We start from the raw sequence: 16,212 nt of genomic DNA on the forward strand, positions 1-16,212 counted from the left end.
TGCTATCTTGGTGATTGTTTAAATAAAGAGCAATGAAAGTTATTTATTTTTATGCAAGAGAGTCATCTGTAACAACTGCATTGCACCGCTCCACTTTTCTGTAAATAAAGACACTAGTGACATTTTCTGGTTATTTCTTTTAAACGGGGCATTGAACCCCATTTATGGCCACAGGAGCGCCACTCTCTTCTGCTTTGGCCAGGCCTTACCTGGAACAATCCTGTGCCCAGAGGAAGGTAACCAAAATGAGGAAAAGTCTGGAAATCACCAAGTGCCCCCCCTTCAGTGTCAGCCAAAGAGCCAAGAGAGGACACACAGCCACCGCTTTATACAAAAGTTTATTCAACAACTGTGAAACACTCTAATGCAGACATTATACACAACGCGGTCCATAAAGGGACCCAACACTGAAACCTAGGAGGGAAGGGAAACCGGGTCTGTGAAATGCAGAACATGAACTGGGGGGGGGGGGGGGTTGTACTGAAGCCACGCGGAGCTGTGTCCCCATCTTGCGCCTCAGGCGTAGAGATCCTCACGGTCGGCAGAGTAGACCTCCCCTTCCTGCAGGAGGGCAAAGTTGAGGAAGTGCGAGGGGCGATGGACCTCATGGTAGAACTCCTTGGGGTTTGCCAGCTGTAACTCGTACTTCATATTTGGGTCGTGGCGCACACCTGGGGGAGACAGGGGCCATGGTCAGGGAGGAGGAGGGGGCCCTTCTTGCCCTGCTGGCTGTGCATGCCCCCACCAAGGCTGCAGAGCCCCCCTGCCTCAGATGGAAGCGAGGCAGAAGCAGCCCAGCAAGGAGGGAAGAGACAAGATGGAGGCACAGAGCAGGAAGGGGAGCACTGCCCAAGGAGGAAAGTTCCCCTGCTCACCCATGAAGTTGTAGTTCCAGGAGCCCTGGGCCGGGACCATGAAGAAGCCCAGGAAGCGATCCGAGAGCAGCATCTGGACGCGCTCATAGTGGGAGGGCAGGTAGCCCTTGGGGTTGTTCCCTTTGTCTGTGTTCTGCCGGCCCCACTCAAAGCCGCTGGGGGTCAGCTTGTAGGCGGTCAGGGTGCAGGAGCCAGGGGTGAAGCTACACGAGAAGAGCTGCCATGAGTGGGGGGTTCAATGGGGCCCCTGGCACCAGCTGGCACCCCGCCTGCAAGTTCCCCGCTCTGCCCAGTCCTGGGGAGGGGTCAGAGTCCTTCCCCCTAGCCTCCCCTCCTGCCCCGGCCTGACCTGCAGGTGATGATGATGGTCTTCTCTCCATCCCAGGAAGGATTCTCTGCCATGACTTTGGCATGGGTCGTCACGTCTTGTGGGGAGAGCTGTGGGGACTCGTTGGGCTGTGTGTGGATCCACCCCAAGGGCTCCATTTCCTACATTTGTGCCACAGGGGGGGTGAGTGGGAAGAAATCAAGAAGGGGAGCAGACAGTGGCTGATCCAGAAAAGCAAGCTGGGGAATGGTCATAAGACGGGAGGGGGGTGCCTTTCTCATCACCCCAAGAGACACAGGGATGCCCCGTCCCCACCCTCTCTCCCTGCCATGTGTGGGGCAGCAGGTCTACCTTGAGGTACTCATGCTGGGGCAGCTGTCCAGGCAGGTGGACCGTCTGGTGGGTCCCCCACTGAGGCACCATCACGATGCAGCGGATCTCCTTCACCTGGGGGTTATCTGGAGGGCTCACTCCATACAAGTAGCCAGCGATCTGGAGGAGAGCAAGCAGCCCCACATCAGTGCCACCCCATGGGCAGCTGAGGATGGGAGACACAAACATCTTGCTCTCCCCACAAGCAAGACTTTATAACATAAGAGGACTTCAGGCCACATTTTGGAAACAACCACGTGGCCAAACACAGAATCATAGAGTTGGAAGAGACCACAAGGGCCACCCAGTGCAACCCCTCCCAGATTGCCAAAAAGATCAGGAGCACAGACTGGGATGGCCAAAGTCTCAGCTGATCAGCAACAAAGAGACCAAATGGACTGGGAACACTGGGGGCAGCTGGCATCTCAAAAATTCACCATGCCACATTTTGGTCACTCTGATGGCAAAGCAGCGATGGCTCGGCTACACTCAGTGTTCCCCTTGATTTAACTGGGCCTTTTGACCCGAGCTCTTACATATTTTTATGTATCTAATTGGTATTTTTCATGCTTTCCCCAAGAGTGACCTCTCCCAGAGAGATTTTCCATTGTTGTTTCCTGGTTTGGGAAGGTTTGTTGAGGAGTAATAGTGGCAAGAGCAGGAGGTGCAGATATGGCAACCAAAAACTGGGGAGGATCAAGAAATAAAGATATCTCCTATGGACAGTTAAGGATAAGGAAGAGGGTGGGTGCCAACACTACCAGGAAGGGTGGTAGGAGAGCCAAGGGAGCAGAGAACCATCAAAGCTGGCTGCCCAAGGCACTCTCTCCTCCCTAGCCCCCCACCCAAAAAGGCCAGCCACGGAGGGCTGCATAAGAAGGGTCACCTGAGCCCGGAGGTCTGAGATGCAGATGAACTTCTTCAGCACGTTCTTGGGGAGGATGTAGGTGTAGCCGGTCTCTTTGATGTCATCCGAGGAGACATAGATGTGGTTCGTCCGCAGGTGGAGGTTGGCAGCAGAGATGGCCCTGTGGAGCGCAAGGAGTGAGGGGGGGCACAGAGGCCGTTACTGGACCCCTCCGCCCTCCGGACGTGGGGGACCCTTCCCCTCCTTGCCTCTCTGGGCCCACTGGCTCACCTGACCCGCCACTCGGTCTTGGAGGAAAAGGTCTGGGTCTCGTAGTTGCTGGTGGTGGAGGTGATGATCTCGTCCCCATGCTTGTTGACAGTCCGGGTCTGGGTGGCCGTCAGCTGGGACTGCTCCTTGGTCTGCTTCTCGATCTCCGCGATCTGCTGGCGCTGCTGTGAGGGGGCTGAGATCTCCATCCCCAGGATGATGTCCCGGATCTCCGACTGCGTCAGGGATGCTACGTTCACACTGGAAAGGGAGAGGCAGAGAAGGTGAGAGTGAGCGCACGTGGGGGCGAGGAGACCTCAAAGTACTGACGGTGGCCGAAAAAGGCCCTCTCTGGCTTGGGAGCAGCCTTTCCCCAATCAATCCTTCTCCTGACCTCAAAGTCTGGAAATCCCTTCCCAGAGCAGGAGGCGAAGCTGACACTCATTGCCCTTCCATCACCAGCAGGCAAAGAACTTTCCTTATTCACCCAGACCTCAGTTGCTGAGGCCGGTTCTCAGTGGCTGGAAGCTATTCTCTCTCTCTTCTCTAATAAAAACCGCCGCCCAGCAGAGAAAAAGGCACCTGTGCAACCGCCCCCCTGGGTCCCCTTGCCCCCTTCCCCTCCAAGGACCTACTTGTTTTTCTTGCCATAGTCGGCCAAGATCAGGTCCTTCAGCTGCACCTCCACCTTGATCCACTCCTCGTCGGTCAGCGTGGGCCAGATGTGGTGGGGCTCCGTGATGGTGGTCTTGTCCGGCTTCAGGATGACCTTCGCCCGGTCGTTGTTCACGTGCAAAGCCCGGAGGATGAGGATCAGCCGGGAGAAAGCCTGGGAGCCCAGCGGGAGACATGGTCAGAGGGGTCCCACTGCCCAGCCAAGGGAGGGGGATGGGGGGGGACCCCATCCCAAAGTACAGCTTAGGAAGATGGAGCAGAGCCTCAGTTCAAACACGACATGTTATTTTTATTATTCATACAACAAAGTTTCTTGTTATTTAATAATAATAAAAACAACAACAATATTGTTATTTCTTTATTCTGCAACAAGTAATGGTTCCTTGTCACCTTTCTACTCTGCAGCAAGCAACACTTCCATACTTTTTTATTCTGCAATAAATAATGGTTCCCAGTTGTTTCTTTATTCTGCAACATGTAATGGTCCCCTGTTATATTTCTACTCTGCAACAAGTAACTGAAAATGCAGGGACTCCCAACTATCATAGTAACGGTTCCTCATTTTTCTACTCTGCAGCAAGTAAGGCTTCCTTATTTTTCTATTCTGCAAGAAGGAACATCGAGAGGCTGCTTTCCAAAGACTGCCAACAAGTTAGAGGAGCAAACTGCTTTCAAAAAGGAGCTCTCCATCCCAGCAAGGGAAGACTCTCGGTGTAGCCCCCTCCCAAGTGGGTTTGCCCCCTTCTTTCCTTCATGCCCTCCTCCTGGGCCTCACTAACCGTATATGAGGAGATGGTCTTCAGCCAGTCGTCGTACAAGTTGAAGAGGACCATCTGGGGCTCCGTGGCCTTCAGGATCAGGTCCCCAAACTTCTCCACCTTCAGACAGGCCTGGAAGGGCAGCTGCAGCTCAGAGCCTTTGATGACGATGTTGGGGAAGTCCAGCAAGTGCACCTGCAAGCCAGGAGGAAGAAGGTCTAGTCTGGAGACAAAACCCCACAGGACTCCAGCCCAGCAAGGGCTGACCAGGACCCTTACAAGAAGGGGAAACTTACACACACATCTCCCCTGCCTAAGATTGGGGGGGGGCTGGCCCTCTTCCTCCCTGCCCAGTTCTCATCTCCCTGCCCACCTCCAGAGGGTCCAGCATGCCCTTGCGGGTGACGATGATCTGCTTTGGCTGCTCCTCCACAGGAAGGGACCGGATGAGGGCTGCCACCTCTTCAGCTGTCTTCCACTTGGCCAGCTAGAGAAGGAGGAAGGAGAGGAGCCACTCCTAAGTAAGAGAGCTTCCCAGTGGGTTCAAGGCCCAGCCTTGCCTGCCCAACCTCCAAGGACCACTGCCCACCTCCGCGAGGTCCTCACCTGGCCCAAGCGCTTTTGCCCAGCCCACACTGAAGTGTGGATGATCTTCAGAAAGAGCTGCCCGGTCCGGGGGTTGAAGATGAAGATGGCACCATTGATGGGCTTTGTTGTCAAATTCCCTTCGAAGGTCTAGAAGGGAGACTCTGTGTTATCTTCCTGGCGCAGCCCAATCCTCCCAAACCAGAAGCGGGTTATACCCTGAGGGCATGCGTCCGTCTATTAGCTTCCCCGCCTCTCCTGCTGCCCCCCTCACCTTGTGAATGGTGACCCGGTAGACGTTGGTGTCATCAACGAACCAGATGATCTGGTTAGAGAAAAGCTCCCCGTAGTTCTGGGAGGAGAGGTAGGGCTCGGTGGGCTCCGAGGAGTAGAGCTGCAGCCCCTTCCGGATCCGCTCCCGCAAGACGTAAAGGGCCGGGTTGGCCTTCATGATCTTAGCCATGGCCTGCTGGATCAGCGGCTTGCTCCCTGGGAACCAGTTCCCATAGGCACTGGGATGTGTGGGGAGAGGAGGAGACAAAGGCAGCGTACATCAGACCCACAGAAGCAAGAGCCAGGCCAAAGCAGATCCTGCCACTCTCCCCTGGAACTGGCAGCCCAACGGGGTGGAAGGGTTTTGCTCACAGGGCTGGGCCAAGGAGCCCCAAATGGCCCACTGTCTGCTCAGGGCTCTCTTTGCCCCAGCTGTCATCATCTGTGATGTAATCCTCGGAAATAGAGAGGAAAGAGCAGGTGCACTGCTCACCTGTGTAGGTTGTAGGCCAGATCGATGGCAATGAGGACGCCGGTGGGGGAAGGATAGATGCTCATGTTGTCCGTGGTGTAGTCCAGGAACTTTGCCCGGGCATAGCGCTCAATGTCATGGGAGTCATAGTCGCCCCAACGCAGCTGGATGTCAATCCAGTACTTCTGGGTGGTGGTGCTGTCCATCACGTCCCTGGGCAGGGAGAACAGAGGAAGAGTGACCATGGATCCTCTCTTTGCTCCCCCATCCTCCATCCACTGCCCAGCCCAGCCCAGCCCAGTTGCAGGGAAGTCGGGGCGGTACTGACTTGGAGTCCGCCAGCAGCGAGGGCCGAGAGACATTCCACTTGTAAGAGGCAAAGAGGAGGATGTCAGCGCAGGAGGAGTTCATCTTGTAGGACTTCCGGGGGTGGATTGTCTCCTTCTGCACTGTCTCAATCTCCAGGGCATCCAGCTCTTGGTCAAAAACCTGCAGGAGGCAGAAGCGCTTTGAGTGGAAGGCCAGAGAAGCAGCCAGGGCCACCCAGGGCACAGCTGGGAAAGGGAATCTACTATGGGGCGGCCAGAGGTTCCAGAGCCTCTGGGCAGCAGTCCTGCCTTGCCACCTCCATGCGCTCCCAGAGGATGAGAACATTTCCTCCTCCTCCTCCTCCCTGAGACTCTGTTGCCTTGAAGCTTAACTCCCCCTTTCTCCCTCCTCCTGCCGGGGCTCACCTGACACAAGTCCATGACGATGCTCTCGTGGATCTTCTGCCACAAATGGGCCCGGAAGATCTGGATGAGGGAGATCTTCAGAGTGGGGATCTTGCCGTGCATGAAGATACCTGTCAAATCCAGCTGCACCTGGAAGCCCACGTACACCTGCAGCAAAGACAAGGGAGCTCAGGCCTGGCTCAAGAAGCCACACAACAGCCCTCTTGGGTTGGCACAGAACTCAGTGCTCAGAAGACAAGGGCCACAAACCCCTCAGGGAGGTCTGGGAGAGGTGAAGAGGGCAGTGCCAGCAACACTCACGTTGGCTCTGTTGATGGTGGGCGACCACCAGAGGGTGAACCGTCTGTTTGGGATCTGGTTGAGACCTGAGCGCTGGGCATTGGTCAGCTTCTTCCACTTCATGGACTCCTCAAACCCACTGGCTTTTTCCCTGCAATGGAAAGAGATGTGAGGGAGAGCAGACATTGTGTCTGGAGGTGGGCACAGGGGCCTCCCTCTCCCTGTCCTTACCAGAAGAGACCCTCCCAGGTGGGGAAGTAGGTCCCCTTGAAGAGGGTGTGCTCCAGGATGCCCTCAACGCCCCCGAGTGCTTGGATCATGTCTGTCCGGTAGTTATTCAGGTTCCACAACTTCCCGTCATGGCGCTGGTGGGTCCACCAAAAAGGGTTCTGCTTCAGAACCTGCCGAAGGAAAAGCATGTGAAGGCGCACCACAAACAGAGGGCTACATGCCCAGAAGGGTGCAGAGGTGCCAGCTAGAGACCTCAATACCTGCCAAGCCCACGGCTACTTTGGGGGACAAGAGGAGGCTGCTGATAGACCCCAGCCTCCATCTCCTTGCCACCTACCTGGTACTGCTTGAAGTCTGTCCTGACCCTCCAGCCTTTGTCATATGCCAGTGTATGGCGGTCCTTCTGGAAAAGGGTGTTGATGCGAGGGATGCCTCGGTCCCACGAGTCCTCCAAGTCCTCCAGGGTCAGGCGCCTAGAAAGAGGAAGGGATACTCTTGGCTTCCTGCTGCGTTTCATTTCCTCCAGGTGACTGGTGGGTGGCCTGGCACACCTCCCCCCTTCTCCGAACCTGACATACCTGTTCTGGGCAATGGCTTCTTGCCTCTTGAGGGCATACTCTGCCCACACTCGTTGGGAGTCAATGAACTCGCTCTCCCAGGGCTGGATGTACCGATACAAGTTGGGAATCAGCTGGTCCTCCTCGTGGCTCATTCCTGACCGGAAATGCGTGATGCCCACGTCTGTCTGCTTGGACCACCTGGGGAGGGAGAGGCATGGAAGCTCAGTGCCTTAGGCTCACGGGCAGAGCCTGTCCTTGCCACCCTCCAGGGCCAGGCTTACCTCAGATCAGACTGGGGGATGAGGACGTGTCCCATAGAGAGCATGCCCAGGCCCCCCAACTCCTTGGGAGTGTAGAAGACCACTGGTGGGAAACGGCTGGGCATTTTGGAGTTCAGACCAATCTTGATTCGAGTCTGGATCTTGTTTTCACACTTCACCAGCAGATCCAGCAGCTCCTGGGTGTTCACCACGGCTTCACGGAAATAGGTCATCAGGCCGATTAGGGCTGTGTTCCACTTGTTCACAATCTGCAAGGGAGACGCGAGAGCCAGCCTCAGCTCCTTGCTGGCTCCTGAACTGCCCATGCTGGCAGCGGCACCACCATGCGCTGGGATCTAGGGCCCCATTTCCAATTACCTTTGTGAATGTGGTTGAGCCAGAGGCCATAAGGATCTGACGGACCCGGTTGTGGAACCTCTGCATGGATTCATCATCCACCCGCAGAAAACACTGCGCCGTCCGCTCCTTGGTCACCTGAAAGAGGGAAGTGTGGATGAGACAGATTGGCCAGAGGCTCCAAGCCAAGTGGCCTCAGGGTCCAAAGGAGCGGCCTCCTCCTCGTCCTCCCCACCTCACCCACCTCGTTCTGCAGGTTCCAGACCCCATCCTTGTGGGTGAACTCCTCGTAGCTTGTGCGGCACTTGGGCAGGATCCGGCACTCAAAGCCACACATGTTGAAGAGCAGATTGGGGTTATCCTTGCTGTAGACAGAGACGAAGCTGTTCTCCCACTGGACAGTGGTGACCGAACGAGGCAGACGGTTCTTGATATCCCAGAAGACAGCGCGGCCACTAGAGAGAGAGATATGCAGGAAGGGAGAGAGAGTGAGAGAAAGTGGAGCCAAGAAGATGGGAGGTGTCAATCTAACTTCCTCAGCACCTGAGACGAAGGGAGCCATTCCCCCCACAGCAAGAGGGGCACTCACAGGTTGACGTCATGTTTCATGAGGCGCATGCGGGCGTCCCGGGGCCAACACTTCTTGTTGTTGTAGCCCACAATATTCTCATTGTTGGGATCTGGGTGCTCTGTGAGGTAGCGCTGGATCAGGTCCCTTGCCTCGTCGGCCGTGAACCTAAGGAGGCGGAAACAGGGGGAAAGGTGTCACTTCTAGTCTCAAGCTCTGTCTCTGGGAGCTCAAGCCGTCTGTCCAGAGGAGGGTGAGACCTCCCTTCCAGCTTGGAATAAGTTACAGGGGGGAAAAGAAATACGATCTATGCCACAAGAATATTTTCTTATATAGACAAAACACACCAAACAACATGGCAAGGCCTTTTCCTTGGGGAGGGACCAAGGAATCTGTGGGAGAAGCTTTGGGTCTGGATTGCCCTGGGTAAGCAACGGAGCCCAGCTCTGGGAAAGGACCAGTTCCCTCCAGAGCCACTTGCCACAACATCAGCAGCGACACCGCCCCCCAGCTGCAACTACCTGAAGAAGATGTGGATGCGGTCAATGTATCTACAGAAGAGGCGAATGGGGTGGGCCACCTCCGTGGCAATGTCCTGGAAGCTCAGGAAGTCGTTGGGCATCTGCGGAGGGCCAGCCATCTCACTGGCACGGTGGAGGCCCAACACAAGAAGGTCCATCACCAGGCCATAATACTGTACGATGAAGGAGGCAAACTGCAGACCCCGGATGATCCCATAGGAATTGGTGTGGTTCATGTCCTGAGACAAGAGAGAGAAGGGTCAGTGGTGGAAGAGCAGGAAGAGTCGGTCAGCACCAGATGGGCAGAGAAGGAGAATGGCCTGGGCAGTCACCTTGTAATTGATAACCACGTTGTTCTTTGCCGTCATGTAATCAGCAATGTTGTGGTCAACAATGAGGCGCAGCAGTCTGTTAAGCAACGTCAGGTCAATCTTCTCATACATCTTCTCAAAGCGCGACTCCAGCATGACATTGCACTCGCCTTCACTGGTCTCCCAGACATCCTGCAGGTTGTTGATGCCTGAAGAGGACAGGAAAAGAAGAGCCCAGGTCAAACCATCCGCCAAAGAGGGGCCAAGAAAGCCAAGAGGCGTCATGTCCCATTCCTAAACTGAAGCCCTGGAATGGGCAGCAAGAGGAAGAATGCCTGGGAAGTAACTCCATCTCTGCACAAAGACAATTAATACCCCTTGTACTAAGCCATCTGCCAGCCACACAACAGGGTTGAAGGGCTTCCCCACTGGGGAGAGGTGTCCCAGATCCTAAACCCAGGCATGATGGACTCACCCTGGCACCACTTGTACACCAGCAAGGGCGGAGGCTCAGTGTCAGCCGGCTTAATCCATGGGGGGAAGAGACGCCGTTTGTCTGCCTCGTACCAGAGGTACTGGTCCAGGTAAGCATCTGTGATCTTCTCCAGAGGCTCTACATCATACACTGGGACCAGGTGGCTGTACAGGTCCATGAACTCAATGCCCACCTGGCCAGAGAGGAGGAGGAGGAGAAGAAGCAGGGTTATGCAGAGGGCAGGGAGCCACATGCCTTCTTAGCCCTCCCTTCCAGGAGCCCCCTCCCTGTCCAGTTCCCGCCATGGTCTCACCTCTTTGAAGGCTCGCTGGGTCAGCAAGTGTCGCTTGATGCGGGACAAGGCCTCGTGGGGATTGTCGTAGGCCTGCTCAATGAGGCCCAGCTCCTCTCGCTGTGATTGGTTCAGACGGGACTTTACGCTGGAAGGGAGTTGAACTTGGAATTTGGACTGGCCTCAGGAAGGGAGGGGAAGACCACCCTCCCAGCCCAGCCTGTCCCCGTAACCCCAATCATCTCTTCCCAGCAAGGAAGCCACAGCCCCTCCCTGCTTGCCCTGGTCTCCTACCTGTAGGCCTCCTTCAGCCTCTCCAAGGCCAGGATCAGCAACTTGGTGTCATGCTTGTAGGAGAGTGGAGGGAAGGGGATGGGCGAGAAGCGCCGGCTCTCCAGCCAGTGGACGGTGGTGGTGTAGACAGCCACGGCCTCCTCGGCTGTGATGTATGGCCCATCCTGCAAGAGAGCCAGACCGGAACTCAGCCCCCACCCAAAGGCCCAGGTAGCACACACACACCAGCCCCTGCCCTGGATGCACTCCCACCTTCAAGTAGTTGTGCTGCCGCTCCTGCTCGGCCTTCAAGTACAGCCGGGTGAGACGGCCCAGATTCTTCTTGCAGACTGTCTTGTCCACGGTGGCCCCACGGCGGATGCGTTCCCGGTTGTAGTGGGCTGTGTTGGTCCACCAGTCAGCTTTGGCCTTGACATAGCGCAGGATCATGTTCTCTATGGGAGTGGGCAACCCGGGCACCTGGCATCAGAAGAGGAAAAATGGGGGGACAGGGGAAAGAGAGATCAGGAGGACTGAATGAGGAGGCATCACCCAAGAAAGCGCACCCCCCCAAAGAAAGGTACTGAGGAGGGGGCTTGCCTTCCAGGGAATGTTAGCCTTCCAGCACCGCCAGGCTTCACTCAAGTGCTGCAGGATGGTCCGGGCCTTGTTCTGCTTGATCCCTTCTGGCATCATGTCCAGGATGTCGTGCATCACTGCCGCCCGCAGCTCCAGGTCAAAGTGGGACTCCACTCGCTGCTTGGTGACCGTCTTGGCCACACCCTTTGAGTGACGTCCTGGGAAGGGAGAACAGACAGGGCCATCAGATATGAAGCAAGACCCAGAGGTAAAGCAGCCCCAGCTTAATTGCAGTAGGCACCCTCCCCCTTGCATGTCCCTGGCATCTGGAGGTAGACTGCTGCTACACAAGGATTTTCTGTTCCTGGACATCATCGCTGAATGCTAGAGCATTCTCTGCCATGTGGAAAAGGCTACGGAAAATCTGCACACACACGCCCCCGCTCTCACCTTCGAACTGCCTGGCCAGAAGGTTGCCCAGCCAGCGCTCCAGCAGTGGCGTGATGCCTCTCATGAAGAACAGCCACACTCGCCAGCCAGGGGCCCAGAAGCCACAGCCAGGGCCTTTGCCCACTGGACCCTAGCAGGGAAGGAGGAGAACCAGGTCAGGCCTGCAGGCTGCCTGGGAAGCATTCCCCCTGCCCCACTCCCTCAATCTCTCAGCTGGACTCACAGTGTTGAAGCGGTAATAGATGAGGTGCTTGAGGTCTTTGCACATCCGGATCTGCCTCATCAGCTTGTACTTGTACCGGTACATCCCTGTCAGCTGCCCAACATGAGCAAAGATGTACTGAAGGCCATCTGCCAGCTGCGGACAAAAGGGAGACAAGGATGGAGAAGGTCTCAGGCAGGATCCCAAAGACTGTCAAAAGCCCCACTCAGGCAGCCCTAGGAACTCTGTAGTCCACAGGCAATGACTTTCACCTTTGCCCAGGACTAGTATTCAAGGCCTACCTGGAAGGCGTCCACATTCCCCAGTCGGTACTGGACATGGCTGTCCACTACCAGCTTTGTCAGACGCAGCACCTCTCGGCAAAGGTGGAAAGCATTGCCAAAGCGAGACTTCTTCCTCTCCTGCAAAGGATAGGTGACAAGAGACATACAGCTTGTTCACAGCAAGAACAGAGACAGACCAGTCTTAGATAGGTGGCTGTGTGTGTGGAGGAGCAAATGCAAGGCAAGGCTAAAACAGTGTCTACAGCAGTGGTCAAAGGACAGGTACACACATTCTGCCAGAGAAATGAGGAAAAGCAGCCTCTGCATTCCTTTGTGGGAAGCACCAACTACTTTGACAGCCACTAGCCACTCAAACTTGGGGAGGGCAGGGGCTTGCTTGTTCCTGGGAAGCTGGGATTGCCTGCACCAGGGTCTGTGCCACTATCCCAAGCCACACAGCCTGCCTGCCACTGGGAGGGGGAGAATGGAGGTCACACCTTAGTGGTGAGGGTCTTGACAGGCTTCAGGTTGAAGTTGTAGTCCAGGTGGAGATAGTTGAGGTTCTTGCGGTGGATCAGCAGGTTGAGCATGTTGTACCCCTGGCGGCAGACCTGAAGGCCCACCTCCACCCAGTCCAGTTTGGTTGACTGGAAGAACTTGGTAGCCTTGAAGGAGCGGAAGAGGTACCTAGTGGGAAGGGAAGGCCAAGGATACTGTGAGGACAGAGAGGAAGCTGACCTATGTTTCCCCACTGAGCCTGGCGCTGCTCACTCTTGGTTGGCAACTGTCACTCTTCTCCAACAGAGAAGGGCCCTTCTCGTTCCTCTTCCCTGTCCCTTTATGGCAGAGAGGCTTCCGGGGACTAAACATTCTCTGTGCACACAGACTAGGCTTCCACCATGTATCTACAATCCCTCCCTGGGAGCCCCAAGTCTCCCCACAGAAGGACAGGGCAGGGAGTGGGAACGGCCACTCACCTCTTCTTCTGGGCCTTGGGAGGACGGTGCTTGAGAGCATTTAAGACATAGTACTTCAGGAGCTTCTGGTATGAGACCCGCACTTTGACTGGCTGCCCAGCAGGACAGTGTTCTCGGTACCTGGGAGGCAAGAGAACAAAGGTTCAGGAAGGGCTTCAGCCTTGTTCACCCACTCTGCGGTGCCTACATTTCCTGGAATACACCAGCCTTGCCCCCTGGCAGCAATTACCAGTTCTTGACGAGGGGGATGTCGAGGGCCCGGCGGGTTCTTCCCGAGCGCAGGTTGAAGGGCCGGGGGGCCCAGAGGAGGGCTATGCCGTTGGCTGTGTTGTCCGTATAGAGGGGGGTCTCTTTCAGGAAGGGCTCCACAAATTCCGGCAGCTCAAACTCCTCATCGTCATCTGGGAGGGGCTCCTGGCTCTGCAACCATCATTGCCCACCATCAACAACCGCAACCATACACCCTGGGACTCCCAATGTGGATGGAGCGACACACACAAATGTATAAAGCCCACCCCAAAACGGCCGCCAAAGATAAAAACTTTCTGGGCCAGCCAACATACTTCCAGAGAAGCACTTCCAAATTTTAAATGGGAACAAGGGCTCTCATTTTGCCAGGTCTTCCCTTTGTATTGATGTTTATTTGGCACCATGGTGTTACATCTAAAACCCCACACCCCCTTTTTTAAAAGTGTATTTCCATTTAAACGATGCTGTAGCCAACATGGCACATCTTTCAGGGCCAAAAAGAGAGGCGGAGGGTTTTAAAAGTAAGAGTGATTTGCACTGGCTCTCTCTCTCCTTCCCTGGCAAGCCCATCACCCCATTCACCCACCTTAACCGAGTGTCTGTGAGAAATTGGGTTGATGAGGGGATCAAAGTAGAAGGCCGGGAGGTCGGGGTCCTCAGTTTTGATGAAGACCACGTTAGGTGTATGGTACCTGCAGAGGGAGGACAAGGGTGGGTTAGGCACAGGTCAATCTTCCTGCCCCCCCCCCCCATTTCCCATCATCCCAGTGAAGCCAAGCCCTTCTCTCCAAGATCTCACCAGGTGAGGTGGACATGATGGGGAAGGTTGTTGTACAGGTAGGGGAAGGCGATCTTGTACTCGGTCCGGATGGGCTGCCGGATGATGATTTTGTTGATGTCATTGAACTCATTCCAGTCCTCGTCCCTTTCAGAAGAAGAGGGAAGGAAAAGTGGTCAAGCTGAGGGCCTCACCAGGAGAAAGCTCTCTTCTCAGGAAGAGGCATCTCGGCCCTCCTTCAGCAGAAGGGAGGAAATCTTTGTATCACAGCCAGTGCCAAAATCCACACCAACAGGGCAGACAGTGGAGCAAGATGTACTCACTGCAGGTTGATGTCTCGGACTAGAGGTTCAAATTTGGGCCCTCCGGGGATGGCCATGTTGAGGGCCTTGGAAGTGAAGAAGGCCTTCAGGTCAAACAAGTAGAAGTAGTTGTCGTCCACCAGGTCTGTGAGGAGCTGGTTGGCCAGACGGTAGAGAGTGGACATCATGGGTAGCGTGAACTGCCAGCGCTGGTAGGTGGAACCATTCACATACCTGTGGGCCCAGAAAAGAAACAAGGCTCCCACCTTTCTCCTTTGCAAGTTGGTCGGCTGCTCTGTAGCTGAGCCAAAGCAGGGTTATCACCTTCTCACTTGCACCATGCTCTGGCACAACAGCAAGTGGGTGCAACACACAAAGACTAAAGGGAGTGACACAGGTGGCCAAGAGAGAAAGTGCAGGATATTTCTAGGCCTGGATCTGAGTCCCCATGCAGCCACAGTGAGCGTGTTTCCTGTCTGAGGCTGGGAAGGCCAAAGCCATTGGAAAGAAGAATGGTCTCAGGGGTCCCTCCCACTGGCACTGGTGGACTGCCCTGGCACTGCCTGGGGCTCTACCAACTCCCTTGGCAGCCTTGGTTTCTGCGTTCAGCCCCACCAGACAGGGTCACCCCCTTGGCTTCTTCAGCCAGGCCCACCTTTTTCCCCACATCCCCGCAACCCAGCCCAGGGTCAGAGAGCACCCACTTGCGACTGTCCTTCAGGGGCTGGTGGTCATAGAACCAGTCCAGGACCGGGGCGTCCTCCTCAGGGTCCAGCTCCAGCTGGATGGCCTCCAGGGGCTCCACATCCAGGATGTTGTCGGCATAGTCGAGGGGCGGCTCTTCGTCGTCAAAGGGCGGGAAGCGCATGCGCTTGAAGTGCCGCCGGTCCCTCTTCTCCCGCCGCATCATGATCCACATGGACCTGGGAGGGAGAGAGGGGGCGCGTGGGTCAGGGGCCGGCCGGGGCATGGATGCTCTCCCTCTGGCCACGAAGCCTCCCTGGCTTACCCCCACTGGGCGATGTAGACGGGCTCAATGACCCAGGGGATCTCGTTGACAAAGGAAATGGCGCCGGTGATGTGGTAGAGGACGGGCACATCCCGGATCTGCTCCCACGGCATCGGCATGTTCTCCAGGAGCTTCAGGACGGCGTGAGGCATGTACTTCAGGGCCCTAAGAGAGAACAGAAAGGGAGCAAGGGCAGAAGGAGAAGGGTAAGCGCCTGTCCAGCTGTCGGTCACCTCAGGCAGCTTTGCTTGCAGGCTGGACTCAGCCGCCTCAAGGGCTCCGTCTGCTATCGGACTCTGAGCAACCCTGAGGGCTTTGGCTCCTCAATGACTGGGGAGGAACCAGGCGCCGCTCCCCAAGGGGGCTGCTGCTCACCCCAGGTAGACACGCTTGTCATGGCGGAACTTCCTGTTGGTCATGTCTCCATGGTCGCGGATGATCTTGCGCACGTGCTCCGGGGGCATGTCCTCCTTCTGGGCGTCCACAAAGCCGAACTTGCGCTTCTCTGCGTAGCGCTTGGCCTGCAGCTGCTGCCATTTGCGGGCTGCAAGGAAGAGACCCAAGGGATGCTGGGAAATGTAGTCCCAAGGGAAGGGAAGGCAGCAGGGAGGCCAGCACCCCTCCCGAGACCCCCTCCCTCCCTCTGTCCTTCCCTGCCAGGGTTACCTTTCTCCTGGAGCTTCTCCTCGGACATGTAGTCCGGCAGCGGGGCCAGAGGGGCGGGCATGGGCGGGCAGGGCCCTCGGAAGGGGAAGACACCGGCCATGGCCAAGGGAGGCCTCTTGGCTGCGGGAAGGAAGGAGATACACAGCTCAGGGAGGCCCCGGGGCTCCCCTGGGCAGCGCTGGCCCGGGCCCCGTCCCTCTTTCCCCGCGCGGGGATCCCCTTCGGTCGCCTTCTCCTTCTCCTCCTTCGCCGGGGGACCCTCAGCTTTTCTGGGGCGAGGAGGATCTCCTAATGGCCGCCTCCGTCGTCGCCGCTGCGCCAACACTTCAAACCGCGCATGCGCGACTCTCCGGACCCGGATGCAGCGAGGCGGCAAGCTCGGCTCGGCTGGCCAATCGAC

The 16,212-nt window shown here is 56.4% G+C and overlaps 1 protein-coding gene across 1 annotated transcript; it reads right to left on the reverse strand.

The window, feature by feature from the left end:
- Positions 1-319: 319 nt before the first annotated feature.
- Positions 320-16,125, reverse strand: LOC149301353 (pre-mRNA-processing-splicing factor 8). The gene is made up of 42 exons (XM_089484215.1): positions 15,813-16,125; positions 15,522-15,690; positions 15,147-15,311; positions 14,842-15,060; positions 14,159-14,371; positions 13,857-13,982; positions 13,644-13,749; positions 13,038-13,228; positions 12,809-12,928; positions 12,329-12,518; positions 11,850-11,969; positions 11,569-11,703; positions 11,346-11,475; positions 10,917-11,113; positions 10,590-10,796; positions 10,338-10,501; positions 10,065-10,191; positions 9,752-9,944; positions 9,298-9,485; positions 8,966-9,204; positions 8,466-8,612; positions 8,121-8,331; positions 7,898-8,014; positions 7,541-7,788; positions 7,278-7,457; positions 7,037-7,172; positions 6,700-6,869; positions 6,490-6,619; positions 6,190-6,336; positions 5,784-5,944; positions 5,477-5,668; positions 4,985-5,222; positions 4,732-4,860; positions 4,499-4,612; positions 4,147-4,320; positions 3,328-3,521; positions 2,714-2,953; positions 2,462-2,603; positions 1,555-1,695; positions 1,225-1,364; positions 876-1,078; positions 320-671 (listed from the first exon to the last, which is right to left on the reverse strand). Exons 1-42 carry the CDS (start codon positions 15,910-15,912, stop codon positions 517-519), a joined length of 7,008 nt encoding a protein of 2,335 aa, XP_089340341.1. The 5' UTR covers positions 15,913-16,125; the 3' UTR covers positions 320-516.
- Positions 16,126-16,212: the final 87 nt, after the last annotated feature.

The sequence above is a fragment of the Sceloporus occidentalis genome, unplaced genomic scaffold (assembly GCF_023333645.1).
Source record: "Sceloporus occidentalis isolate IW3139 unplaced genomic scaffold, rSceOcc1.0.p SCAF_21, whole genome shotgun sequence".
NCBI classification, from domain to species: Eukaryota; Metazoa; Chordata; class Lepidosauria; order Squamata; family Phrynosomatidae; genus Sceloporus; species Sceloporus occidentalis.